At 43.4% G+C, this 13,929-nt stretch overlaps 2 protein-coding genes across 2 annotated transcripts in view; both read right to left on the bottom strand.

Moving 5' to 3' along the window:
• The window catches only part of uxt (ubiquitously-expressed, prefoldin-like chaperone), a 363,866-nt gene that overhangs the window by 279,764 nt on the left and 70,173 nt on the right, over window positions 1-13,929 (bottom strand). The gene's annotated exons all lie outside the window — the stretch shown is intronic.
• The window catches only part of LOC139922579 (leucine-rich repeat neuronal protein 1), a 22,306-nt gene continuing 16,484 nt past the window's right edge, over window positions 8,108-13,929 (bottom strand). The window contains exons 5-13 of the mRNA XM_078288050.1: window positions 12,952-13,199; window positions 12,475-12,597; window positions 11,973-12,095; window positions 11,102-11,522; window positions 10,396-10,528; window positions 9,896-10,068; window positions 9,625-9,768; window positions 8,584-8,689; window positions 8,108-8,487 (exon numbers count right to left, since the gene is read on the bottom strand). Coding sequence (XP_078144176.1) covers window positions 8,108-8,487; window positions 8,584-8,689; window positions 9,625-9,768; window positions 9,896-10,068; window positions 10,396-10,528; window positions 11,102-11,522; window positions 11,973-12,095; window positions 12,475-12,597; window positions 12,952-13,199 — 1,851 coding nt within the window. The remainder of the gene's footprint in view (window positions 8,488-8,583; window positions 8,690-9,624; window positions 9,769-9,895; window positions 10,069-10,395; window positions 10,529-11,101; window positions 11,523-11,972; window positions 12,096-12,474; window positions 12,598-12,951; window positions 13,200-13,929) is intronic.

Raw genomic sequence — 13,929 nt, 5'->3', positions numbered from 1 at the left:
GTCAAATCAAGACATAGAAAAGCTTATCCATGCTTTTATATACAACAGTTAGTTCAGGTCGAGCAATTTGATTGGACAAGAGGCATTCCATGAGTGCTGATGTACAGTATAACAGCACTCCCTCTCGTGTCATATTGCTTAAATAACTAGTAGATTAGACTACTGTAACCGCATCTTCTCTGGTCTGCCAAAAAATATTATTAAAATACTATTAAGCGGCTACAACTTATTCAAAATGCTGCCGCTAGAATTCTGACTAAAACCAAAAAATCTGAACACATGACTCCAATTCTCAGGTCCCTGCACCGGCTCCCAGTTAAGCAAAGAATTGATTGTAAAATATTACTGCTTGTCTACAAATCACTCAATGGCCTAGGACCAAAATACATTTCCGACCTGCTCGCAGCCCATGAGCCCTCCAGAACACTCAGGCCAGCTGGGTCCGGACTATTAACCGTTCCAAGAGTCAGAACAAAACCTGGTGAGGCAGCATTCACTTACTATGCTGCATACACTGGAACAGACTTCCAGATGATCTCAGACATGCTCCGGCTGATTCCACTTTTATAGGCTTAAAGCTTTTATGTTTTCCATTGCCTATAATTAAACTCTTAGCACTTTAACTCCCAATGTGTCTAAATATGTGTGTGCAGGTTTATGTATTTATCTGTATAGACAGAACTTTGATTTTTATACTGTAACACGCTTACTGATTTTATAATGTTGCTCTTGCTCTAACTTTTAACTTTCAGTGTTCAGAAAATGTTTTCTTACTTGTAATTCTCTTACTTTTATTTTTTTTCTCTTATTCATCTCTGTTTTTATCTTTATCTTTCGCTTTTAATCATGTAAAGCACTTTGAGTTGCCTTGTGTGCGAATTGTGCTTTATAAATAAACTTGACTTGACACACACACACACACACACACACACACACACACCTCATACTACATCCATACCCGATTTGTTTCATTCCAAAATGCTACAGATCCAATTTGCGACCAAAATGAATTTTACAACTTGGCCTTTATTCTTTTTATGCATTTTCATTCTTTATTTATCCTCTGTTCTTATACACTTTATCTCTTTTTATTTGCCTTTTTTTTTATCTTAGTTTGTATTTGTAATCGAATGTCTTATATACCTTGTGTAAAGCATTGTGAATTGCCTTCACTATATAAATATGTACATAACCTTCCTTGCCTGAAATTCATCAGACAATAAAAGTCAGCAGTTAATCAATATGGAGAGCGTCATTATTTTAAAATGGTGGATATCACATGTTGGAACAAAACTCATATTCATATATTATATTGTTTATTATATTAAAACCACAAGTCAGATGTAACATACCAGCCTCTCCTCCCACTAACACACACACACACACACACACACACACAGTCCACACATCTGTAGTTACAGCTGGTGCTTGGTGTTTAGTAATAATAACAATAATAAAAATAGCAATAGCTAATAGAGTTCAAATAGATCAATAAAGTTTACACAAAATCCCCTGCATCACTGTCAAGTTTAATCAAGTTTCATGTGATGTGAAACAGCATGATGTCATCGCTCTGCAGTTCAGCTGATCTCCACTGTGTGGTGCTGTCCGTCCACACACACACACACACACACACACCCCAACCTGTTCACACACACTCTGTTCACACACACACACTCTGTTCTGCAGGTCTGACTGATCACTGGTTAAAATCTACGGAAGCCCATTAAGGACATATATTCATACTTTTTATTTAAGCCGTTTTCCTGTGATAACGAGTTATTAATAATAATAATAATAATAATAATAATAACAATAACCTTTATTTGTATAGACACCATGCAGCTCAAAGTGCTTTAAATCAATAGAGGGCAAACAAATTGAAAAAATAAAAATATATAAAAGAACAAGGGAAATGCATTTGAAAGACTAAATCACCCAGTTAAGTTTCTTTGAGTTATTTCATCACCTTTTTCATTTTCATTTCAACTTTCTCTTTGTCATTTCCAACATTTTGTTTTCTCGACATAATGAGAAAATCATCTCCAGATCTCAGGATAACAAAATATCTTTCTTGAGATCATGAGATCATTTTCTTTTAAAATCATTTCAGGAAACATGTGATCATTCTGTGTGTGATGTCAGAGGATCAGCAGGTTATTGATCATCAGTTCTCTTTAATTACCACCTGAAACAGCATTGTGCCTTAATGTTAATACAGATCAAGATCATTTTCTCATTATCTTGGGAAAAGAAAATGTGTTACCTTGAGATAACAAAGAAAATTACTTTGTTATCACAGCAAATAAAAGGCGTAAATAAAATGTATAAATACTGTGTATGTCTTCAACGGGCTTCCGTAGAAACCTGCTGTCTGGACTTTAAGAGGTTTGGGGTTCAGTGTTTTGCTCAAAGACACTTCAGCAGATCAAACCTGTGAGCTTCCTGTGACAGGCCGGTCAGTCATCACCAGTCCAGAACTAAAACCTTTAACCTTTAACCTTTAAACCCAAAACAATGAAGAACAAAACGCTTCTGATCTGAAACGCTACAGAGGGATTTTCATCAAACTCTCCCAGAAGTTTCAATTTGAATAAAACAACAAGAATAAAAATACCAATATTACAGTTCTGTGTTTTGTTTTTTACACAACAGCAGTGATATTCACATCCAGACAGTCAGTTAGTGTGTATGTAGCAGAGCGGCCGGCCCGACACCCGATAAGCCCAAACCTTCACATCAATCCAATCCAATCTGTTTTCTATCTGTTTCTCTGTAGTTTGTTCTGTCCTGCAAATGTCAGATTTTTCATCTCTACTGCAGTGAATTCTGGGAATAAAATAAACTCAAAGTCAGCAGAGTGCAGTCCTGGTTTTGGGCCTATCAGGTCTCAGGAGGGACGGCTCTCTGCTGCATCCAGGAAGTTCCTTGGCTCAGTGGTTTTGATTGACAGCTTCCATTATTGTATTCACCAGAAAATAAAAGTGAGAAAGCAACACAGAAATTACATTTTCATTCATCAGTAGGCTGTACAAGAAAAGCAAAGAAAGTTTTTATAACCGTAAAATATATATATTTATATTCATATCTGCTTTAAAATGCCCAGAACCTCCTGTGGGAGTTTCTTCCTGTGTTTTGGTTGACAGACTGAGGGAATTTTTGGCTGGAAATCTGAACAACAACCTGCAGCCGCGGGTCAAATACTTTTCAAATACACCTGGGAGGAGTTCAGTTACTTTTCAATTACACCTGGGAGGAGTTCAGTTACTTTTCAATTGGCACCGTTGAATCAATTCACTTATTATTCAGTTATCATCTACCATATGAAATATTTCAATCATTTTTCAGTCCGTCTGTCTTCACTTTCCCAAACAGTAAAATGAAGTCAGGTAGAAGTTTGGTGTTTTGGGACAAAGATGTTTCTGGAAGCTCAAACTGCCGCCGGTTAAAGGGGCGATGTCATGTAGCCCCGCCTCCGACCCAAACGACGAAGGTCTGGAGAAATCCTCGTTCTAACGGCTGGGATAAGGAGACCTGGCCGAGCCAAAGGCTGCTCTGATTGGCTCTGAGTTTGAAACAGGATTCCTCCACAACACTTCTGGTTTGTTTTTCTGAACAAGAACAAGTTTCTATCGTTAGCTTAGCTGCAATGCTAGCTACTTCACTGAGTAAATTCCAAGTTGTTGTGTTGTTTTTGCAGTGATCAAACTATCAGCGAAGTAAGATTAACTGTCCACAGCAGACAGTAACCAAGGCAACAGCTTCACAGAACAGGCTGTACGGTTTCACGCCAGTTTTGTTTAGCTAGCTAGCTAACTGTAGCAACTTCCTTGTTGTTCCTACGACAGTAAACAGGTGAGCACAGTGCCAGGCCCCGCCCACAGCCCCGCCCACAGCCCCACCCACAGCCCCGCCCACAGCGCCTAGTGAACTCTGACTGGTTTGAATGGTAACAGCTCACAGTGTTGCCGCCTGTTTCTGTCCTACTGGGTTTAAATTTCTCCAACAGATTATTAAAGGAGCAGTAATTCAGGTGTTTCCTGCTCCACAGCACAGACAGACCAGAATATCTGTGGGTTGATAGGGATGTTGATCAAAACCAGAGACTCAATGATTTCTTGGGCAGCTGTTGAGATTTGTGGCTTTAAAACTCACTTTCTGTTGTGGATCAGAAAGCTGCTCCTCCTCTCTGGGGTTCAGTTCAACACTTCCTCCAGCGGCTCGCAGGTTGTTGGACAGACGGGTTTTAAAAACAGTCCAGAAGTGCAAAGGCATGCAGAGTCACTGGCCTCATCAACTACTAACAACTGAGTCTCTAACAAAATAAATCAGTATTTCTACCTTTATGTTTTCAGAAAAGATAATAAGAGTGACGGATTATAATGTTGCATTCGTGAACAAACAAACACACGGTGAGCACTGTCAGTGTCGTGCAGTTGGTGTCGATAAAGTTGGACTTCTCCGTGACTCCATCTTTGTGCAGGAAGTGAGAGTATAATCTTCATAATGTTTTACATCTTGTACAGTATTAACAGCCTGCAGGAGCTTCGGCTCCAGCTGTCTCTCCATCAGACAACATGAACAGAAACAGAGCGGAAGTCATCGGCTCTGTCTCGCCGGGAAGGATGCTTCCTCCTTCCTTACTCCCTACCTAGGAAGCTTCCTAACCAGCTCCTTGTCTGAACCACCAGGTTTGAGACAGACAGCCTTCGTCATGTGACTGCAGTAACGTTCCCCTCCTCCAACAGCCGGTCTGATCAAACTCCTCCTGTGGTTTTTCTCTCACTTCGTTTCTCCTCCATCAAACTGAGGCAGAGACGTTATCGCTAGCTAGCTAAACTACGCAGGACGCTAACGCTCATTTCAACAAGTCACATGATTCACTGGTGATAAGTTTCACATCAAAATGAATTGAAAATGTTAGATGCATTTTATTTTTTACAGTCATGTGTTTGTTTGGGAAAACTTTTTGTCCAAGCAGGACTTCTGTTAATTTTAGTTTTTTAATTCTTCATTAATTTTAGAAGATGTTGGGGACGTTTTGTTCTTTGCTGGTGTTGCAAGGTATTGTGGGATTTCCTGCTCCGCCTGAGGAACCACTGTATGCTTCCTTCAAAATGGACCAAAACAAGGAACCTTAAAAGGAAGCTTCCTATGTGTGAAAATGTTGACTTCCTACCTAGAAATGCTTCCTAAACAGGAAGCTTCCTCTGGTTTGAGACAGAGCCGATGTAGAAGGTTCTAGTTCATGTATTTCTCCTGAATCCGTCCTGCATCAGTACACAGACATAAACGTCCTGAATGTTATACAGTGAAACCAAACTAGTAAACTAATACAAAACTCTACTGTTTCAACCCAGCTAGCTACCAGAGCGTTGCTTGTATCTTCTGCCAGTTTGAGAAAAAAACGTGATTTTTTGGAACAGTTCCTCTTGAGGATAGAAACTGGGTCTCTCTCTACACCGGATCCATGAGTCTAATGAACAAATAAGAGACTGAATGATTAAACGCTCCAGAGAGGCAGACCTACATTCAGCAGTTTCCTCTGATTCAGACAGCAGCAACACTACAGCCACTGACAGAAAACACTGACTTCATTTCTGAAACAGTAAACAGGATGTCATCCAAGGACTTCAGTTCCCTACTAGCTTTTAAAAAGTTCCATCATTTGGTTTCATGTTGTGCCATCGACTAGTTTTTCAGTCCAGCTGTTAGCCGCTCGCTGCGGGCTAACAGCTGGTTTAAGGTTAGTGGTACTGGCTGGTTTGAATAAGGAAGCTAACAAAGCTACAATGCTGTTTCACATTTAAAGCTGCACTATGAAAATCTGACATAGTGGCAGCGAGAGGGAAACATCGTAATGCTGCTGAAAGCCTCGTGTCTGTAGAGTTTTTAACCCACAGAATCAGGGAATCTTTCAACTTAAGATAAAACATGAAAATCACCAAAATTAGAGTTATGAAGTTTTCACTCCACAGAGACAATAAGCACCTTTAAAGCATAATATTAAGCAGAATAAAATCCCATGCATTACAATGCATTACAACATGCATTATAATACATTATGGATGTAGTGTGACTTCATTAACAGGCTGTTAGCAGCTGAAACTATTATTATTATTATTATTATTATTATTATTATTATTATTACTATCTGCCTGAGGAACTTCACCAAGCTGATTCACTTTGGAACTGCTGGTTCTGAAAAGTGCTACATAATTAAAGACTTACTTACTAATTCAGGATCATGATGTAATTATACTTTTTAAAGTGAAATGTTGATGATTTTGCCCATTTTTCTCTCCCATTTTGTGGCGTTTCGTTTTATTTTTAACCATTTTTCTTGTCCTTGTTTTATGTATTTTTGCAGACATTTTGCTCCTAGATTCATACTCTATCAATAAAGCTTCCTGGTTACGACAAGAGCTGACATAGTGATCAATAAAAGCTGGCTAGCCGAGCATTCTGGGTATTTTCAGCGCGGTTGAAACACTTTTTGATCAGTCAGATTGTTTGGATGAAAGTACTGTTGGATAAAGCAGGATGGATGCAGGACGAATACATGGAGGAGGACCGTTACCATGACAACCACCGTACACAGTCCTAATGCAGGACCGATGCAGGGGAAATACATAACCGATATAATCAGGACGGAATATATTGATTACAATGCATTGATACTGAGCTGATGAAGTAAACTGAAGTTATGACATTAAATATTTAAAGTGTAATATTTCACACGGCTGGCTGTGCTGAGTGTCAGTGCGGTTCATATTGAGCTGAACTGAGTTACAATAATTTGATCATTTAACAGTACGACTACTGTAAGTGTGCTTGACAGAGAGAGAGAGAGAGAGAGAGAGAGAGAGAGAGAGGTAAAGAGAGAAAGAGTAAGAGCTGAGAGAGGGAGAAGGGAAGGGAGAAAAGATAGAAATACAGAGAGAAAAGAGATTATATCTGCAGTGTATAAAATATCTTTTCATACAATGTGACCTCTGGACCGGTGACAGTGAACCGGAGCAGTTCTGACTTACAGGTTCACAGTTCAACATCGTCTCTTCAGCTGGAGGCAGGAAGTCCTTCAGAGGAAATGTCCAACCGGTCCTTCAGAGACAAGCCCAGGTCCAGTTTCAGGTCCCGCCCCACAGTTTGAGAACCAGGATTTGAGTGAAATCGAACCCGTCAACCAGTCGACCTCTTCTGGATTACTTCTCTTATTTTCGTTATATTCGTTGCTTCTAGTAATCTTTCATTCTGTCTGTCTGTCCTCCAGATCTCTCCACTGTGTGTGTGTGTGTGTGAGTGTGTGTGTGTGTGTGTGTGTGTGTGTGTGTGTGTCTGTCCAGAGCCTTCTATCTAGACAAGTTGTGACAACAGCTATGTTTCCATGTACAGAGAATTCCCTTCTTAACCCAGTTAGTCAGTAACTGGTTTTGGGTCGACGCATGTTAACGTCATAACTGGATCAGAATAATCCGGTCAGATCAGACTCTTCTTCTGAGAGTTAAGATGGAAAATGGAAGAATCTCCGCAGACTGAACTCAAGCTGCCGGCAGACAGGAAGCGGCACGACTCTGTCAGATAGACGGCTCTGCATCCATCTTTCTGTCCACGTCTTCTCTCTTTCTTTCCCAACAGCCACATGTTCCTACTGGGAACTTTTATCCATCCGTCACTCCAATCTTCTCTTCCTGCCTTTCCACTAATTACCAAGTCCTGTGTCTCTTTTCTGAAAGATTACAGAAATCTTCATCCCTCCTCAACTCCCTCATGTACATCTTCCAACTAAACTCCAAACCAACGCTGTGTAAAGCCTGGCCTAATGGTAAACAGCATGCTACTGAACTGTCCATCTGCTATTGGCTGATCTTCAGTGCCAGGTGATGATGTCACCTTCTATAGAGTACAACAGGAGGTAATTTCAGTAGCATGCTGTTTACCATTAGATGTCAGGCTTCACACAGATTTGGGTTTGGAGTTTAGTTACTTTTTAGTTTAAATGTCCTCTCTCTATTTTTCCCCAAATATCATGTACGTGTTTTATTTGTCTGTCAGTCATCATTAATTAAAATGTCCTCTCTGATATCCCCCCCCCCCCCCCTTCCAGCTACCACATGTAGGTCTTGGAGGTGTCGATCTGGCTCCCGGCCGGCTCCTCCTCCTCTGGCCCCGCCCCCCTGCCCTCCTCCTTCTCCTCCTTCTCCTTCTCGGCCTCGCTCTCCCACAGCGTGATGAGCGGCGGGTACAGCTCGTTCAGCGGGATGGCGGCGGCGTGCTGCATGTACTTCTTCAGCGAGTGGCCACACGACTTGTGGCGCACCCGCCGGCCCATGTAGACCACCAGCAGCGCCATGATGGACAGAGCGAACATCGAACCCATGACCGCCGCCAGCGCCACGCTGCTGCGCCGCGATGCCACCAGCTCCACCGAGAAACCCGCCTCCTTAGTGGTGACGTTCAGGCAGGAGGTGTGGACGGGCGAAGAGGAGGAGGAGGGAGGGGTGGGGGAAGAGGAGGAGGAAGAGGGGGAATAGGAGGAGGAGGAGGAAGAGGAGGAGGTGGGAGCGGGGGAGGTGGGGGGAGGAGAGGAGAAGGAGGAGGGAGGGGAGGAGGAGACGGTCAGGCAGACATGATACTCGGTGGCGGGGAGGAGGTGAGTCAGGTTATATTCCTGAACATCAACTGGAACCTGAAAGAGAGAGAGAGAGAGAGAGAGAGAAAGAGAGAGAGAGAGAGAGAGAGAGAAGAAAAAGGTTGGAACGTGTCCTCCCTACTGTTATATCTCCTGACCAAACTTGTTTTATTAAGAATCGTTACTCCTCCTTCAACATTTGCCGTCTTTTTAATATTCTCTATTCTCCCAAGCAACTTCTTTCCATGGGTTCAGAGAGGGCATCTGACAGGGAAGAGTGGAATTATTTGTTTTTGACACTTCCAAATTTTGGATTTGGTCCAGTGTTCACCTCCTGCATTAGACTTCTATACACAGACACTGTTTCAACAAACAACCGTTACTCCGAACCTTTCCGTGGAACAAGTCAAGGATGTCCACTGAGTCCTTTGATCTTTGCGTTAGCTATCGAGCCCTTAGCTATATCCATATGGGATAGCCAACTCATTTCTGGTGTGGAGGGGGGATATAGAACATAAGGTTTCACTCTATGAAGACGACCTCTTGCTCTATGTGTCTAATCCTACTGTCTCTTCGCCTGCCATCATAAGAGCAAATTATTTCCAATCAATCAAGATCCAAGATAGTGAAAGACTGGTTTACATATTTGGGTGTCACTGTTACAAGAGACCTCAAACACATTTTCAAACACAATTTCTGTAAATTGCTAGATCACTAAACTAAACAAGATTTAACCAGGTGGTCACCTGGTCACCAGCACTATCCCTCTCCTTCATAGGGTGAGTAAATCAGATTTAATGTCAAAAACTTGACTCTCAGATTTCTTCATTTATTTGGAATCTACAGTATCTTCAAAGACCTGAGCAAAATGGAGGCATGGCTCTTCCTAATTTTCATTTTTATTACTGGGCTGCTAATATACTGACTGACTGACTGACAGGTTGTTTGACTGATTGATTGATTGATTGATTGATTGACCGGTCTGTCCTTGCCTTGGCGGTGTAGCTGATCTGAGGATTGTCTATGTGAACGGTGGCGCTGGTCCATCGGGGCAGAGGAGGGGGGGGGTCCTGCTGGTTCTGACCCACAGACGAATACAGCTTCCACTCCAGCACCACTGACTGGGCGTGCACCACCTGAGCAATAATGAGAAGAAGAAGAAGAGGAAGAAGAAGAAGAAGAAGAAGAAGCATTATTAGCATGAGTCAGCACTGTATAGAGTCTAATAAAGCAGTACATGTATGTAAACAGAGTCAGTTTTACCTTAGCCAGCACCACCAGAGAGGCTGCGGCGCTGGATGAGTTGCCCAGCCACGGCTCCTCTTGGCCGGGCCGCACGCCCTGCCAGGAGCCCCGGGACTCCTGGGAGTCCACAAACACCGACACGCTCTTCGTGTCAGCGCCCTCCATGTTCCACGCTACACAGGTGTACAGACCTGGACAGAGACAACGCAGAACCGAAATCCTGTCACAAACCAAAACTGACTTGTATATTATAAACACCGACTGCGATCACACAAGACTGTGAGAATTAGAGAAGAGTATTATCCCAAATTAAAAAGATAATCCCAAACTTTGGTTTCAGAAGTTATCATTTGTTCTTGGAGAACATGAGAAACCCAGGTTCAGCCTCAGAGAGAAGAGCGAGGTACGAATCTTTACTGTGAGACTTTGGTTTGTTCCCATGTGTGAAATGTAAAAACTACTAATAATGCCGAATTTCATAACTCCACATGCAGAAGTTTGAGTTTCAGTCAGCTGACCTGCGTCTGACGGCTCCACATGTTCGATGACCAGCGCCCCGGGGCTCGACACGCGGTGCTTCCTGCTCCGCTTCCTGGTTAGGCCACGCCCCTGCTCTGATATGATCGGTGCAGCCACAGCCTCCGAGGTCACCTGACCGGGAAATAAGGGAAGAGAAGGTTTTAATTGGCTGAAGGAAAATGGGAACATACATGACAATAATATGCTTCACTACTGCAGTAACACTGTAGATGGCGCTCTGTACTGTGGTTATGGATACTGTGGTGATGCGTCCAGGTAGGAGGTACAGCTGTTATGAATTCAAGGGTCATCATCTGTTATTTTAACCATACAAACAAGTTACTAATTGCTAAATTCTTCCTACACACAAAAATCCCTCACAGATTTATCTTAGGGTTAGGGTTAGGGTTAACCCTAACCTAACCCTAACCCTAACCCTAACCCTTAACAGAGCTAAAATATCTTTTCAAGCTTTACAATCAATTAACAACAAAAAATCTGACACATTTTGATGAATCTTTCCCTCCTTGGCTTGGCTGTATGGCTTCCTCTGTTTCCCCTTGGGGATCAATAAAGTTTGTCAATCAGTTAATCAATCAATCCATCAAATCAACACTAAACATGTCTTCCCCCATCAATGATGCAGTCCCAGTCACACACACACACACACACACACACACACACACACACACACACACCGCCCACCTTGTCTCCAGTGGGCGTCACCCAGTAGAACTGGGGGGCGGGGTCAGCGTTGGCCCAGCACTCCAGCGTGATTGGCTGTCCGGCGCTGACGTTCATCACCGGCGGGAAGGCGTGAGGCGAGATGTGAGGCAGGCAGCTGTTAGCCCCGCCCCCGACCGCCCCCCAGCCAATAGACACCACCTCCTGAAGCTCCTGGCCCACCAGCTGCGGGGGGGAGGAGCAGAGCGTGACGGACGCCTCCAGCAGCTTGAGATCCGATCGGTTGCCGAGGTGCGGCCCCCAGCTGGCCAGGCAGTCGCAGCGCAGCGGGTTGGAGTGCAGAGACACTTCCTCCAGAGAGGGGAGCGAGGAGAGGAGGGGGCGGGGCAACAGAGTCAGCTGGTTGTTATGGAGGAGGAGCGTACGAAGAGAGCCCAGCTCACTGGGGGGGGGGGAGAAGAAGAAGAGAAAAAGAGTTTAGACCAGTTTAGAGTTTAGAGTTTAGAGTCTGGTTTTAGCTCATTTGTACAAATTTGTTATTAGTTAGTAAAATAGCATTTTTGCAAGACAGTCAGATAGGAAGGGGATAAGAAGAAGGAGAAGAAGCAGAAGAAAAAGAAGAAGAAGAAGAAGAAGAAAACTGTGAGTAAATTGTATTTGAGATAGATAGGAAAGGGAAAAGCAGAAGAAGAAGGAGAATAAGAAGAAGAGTCAGAGTCCCGCCATGATAAAACAATCTGATTTGGATTTTTGCAACTTTTCTGTAAAACTACAAATTGTTCTGTAATGATTCAAGTGTTCAGTGTTCAGTTTGAAAAGTGCTAAGACTGGAGAAACTGAGTCAATAAAAAGTCAGACAGGCAGACAGGCAGACAGACAGACAGACACTTACCTGAAGGCCTGTGGGTCTATGTAGGACAGTCTTGGATTGTTGTAAAGTTCCAGTTTGGCCATTTCTGGCAGGTTCCTGAACGCTCCTCGCTCCACCAGCAGCAGCTCCTCCATGTTGTTCAGACTGACAGCAAACACACAGACGGATTTATTACATTAAAAACTCAAAGTACACAACAGAGCAGCGCTTCACAAACTGCTCCATCTCCAGGAACCCAAACAGATCCACATTAGACCAGAACATACAACATTTTGTCCTGTGGAACCCTCTCTGAGAAGATTTTGTTGTTAGATAAGACTTGGTACAGAGTTATCTAAGGTTGTGTTCACACACAGCGTTTTTTTAAACAGCCACCACCTTTTTTATATCAAAATAAATGCGGAGCGGCCACAAGGCGCAGAAAAGGCGGTCGCTCTTGAAGAATCACTGCTGTGTGAACGCAGCCTGACTGTACTGAAGGTCAGGTGTTAGTGACTCTGGGTCCTGGTCTTCACTGACCGACCTGAGCTCCTCCAGGTGCAGAAGGTTCTGGAAGTCTCCCTCCTGGACTCGACCGATCGGGTTCCTGTTCAGATCCAGGAACTTCAGGTTAGGGAGCGCGCTCAGAGCGTCCCGAGGAACGGACCTGACAGGTGAGACAAAATTCACTTTATTTATCCCGCAAACAGGACAAAAAAAGTCAAAACTAACTTTACACTCACAAAACAGCACATAACAAAACAAAATAACTTTATTCATGCCAGGAAAAACCAATTCAACAAAATTAATTTTGTTGAATTTTGAGGTGTAAATTAAGTTCATTTTGTTCTGTCTCGGGGTGTGAATAAAGTTAGTTTTGATTTTCAACATGGAAACAAAGTTAATAATTTACACCTCAAAGCAGAACAAACTTTACTAATAACTCAAACTTGAACAAAACAGACTCCATTCAAGCCTTGAAACAGAACAAACTGACACGACAGACGGATGTGGGCCGGACCTGAGCTGGTTGTCGTAGAAGGAGAGGCTCTCCAGGTAGTCGAGGCCCAGGAAGGCTCCGGGCGGGACGCCGCTCAGCCCCACGCCGGCCAGCACCAGGCTGTGCAGGCGGGACAGCGGCACGAAGTTCCTGTCCTGCAGACCCAGGAGGGGATTCTCCCCGATCATCAGGATCTCCAGAGAGGGAAGAGACTCGAACCAGCGGCTGTCGATGGACACCAGGCGGTTCGAGTTCAGATGGAGCCTGGAGGAGAGAGAGAGTAGAGAAACAAGTCAAGTAGAGAACAGCTGAACAATTCATCTAAAAACAAATCTAAATCACAATATGGAGCCTGGAGGAGAGCAGAGTAGAGAACAATAGCTTAAAGAAGTAGTGCTGTAGTAGTAGTAGACTTAGATTAGAGTAGTTAGATCAGGGTACAGTACAGTACAGTACAAGTACAGTACAGTACAGTACAGTAGAGTACAGTACAGTCCAGTACAGTCCAGTACAGTAGAGTACAGTCCAGTAGAGTACAGTACAGTCCAGTACAGTACAGTCCAGTCCAGTAGAGTACAGTCCAGTAGAGTACAGTACAGTCCAGTACAGTACAGTACAGTACAGTCCAGTAGAGTACAGTACAGTCCAGTACAGTACAGTACAGTACAGTCCAGTAGAGTACAGTCCAGTAGAGTACAGTAGAGTACAGTAGAGTACAGTACAGTAGAGTACAGTAGAGTACAGTAGAGTACAGTACAGTAGAGTACAGTAGAGTACAGTAGGCTAGAGTAGGCAGGGACTTGAACCAGTGACTGTTGATGGGCACCAGTCTACCAGAGCTCAGGTGGAGCCTGATGGGGTCAGGGGGCGTGTCCAAAGACCTGTGGGAAAAACCCTGCCGCTGTTTTTTCATTATTTCCTAAAATAAGTTTCTTTTTCAGCTTCGCTTACGACCCAAAACAGGGACCTCACCTATTTTTAGTGCTGAGCACCGTGAGG

The sequence above is a fragment of the Centroberyx gerrardi genome, chromosome 14 (assembly GCF_048128805.1).
Source record: "Centroberyx gerrardi isolate f3 chromosome 14, fCenGer3.hap1.cur.20231027, whole genome shotgun sequence".
NCBI classification, from domain to species: domain Eukaryota; kingdom Metazoa; phylum Chordata; class Actinopteri; order Beryciformes; family Berycidae; genus Centroberyx; species Centroberyx gerrardi.
This window is presented reverse-complemented; position numbering and strand designations above follow the sequence as displayed.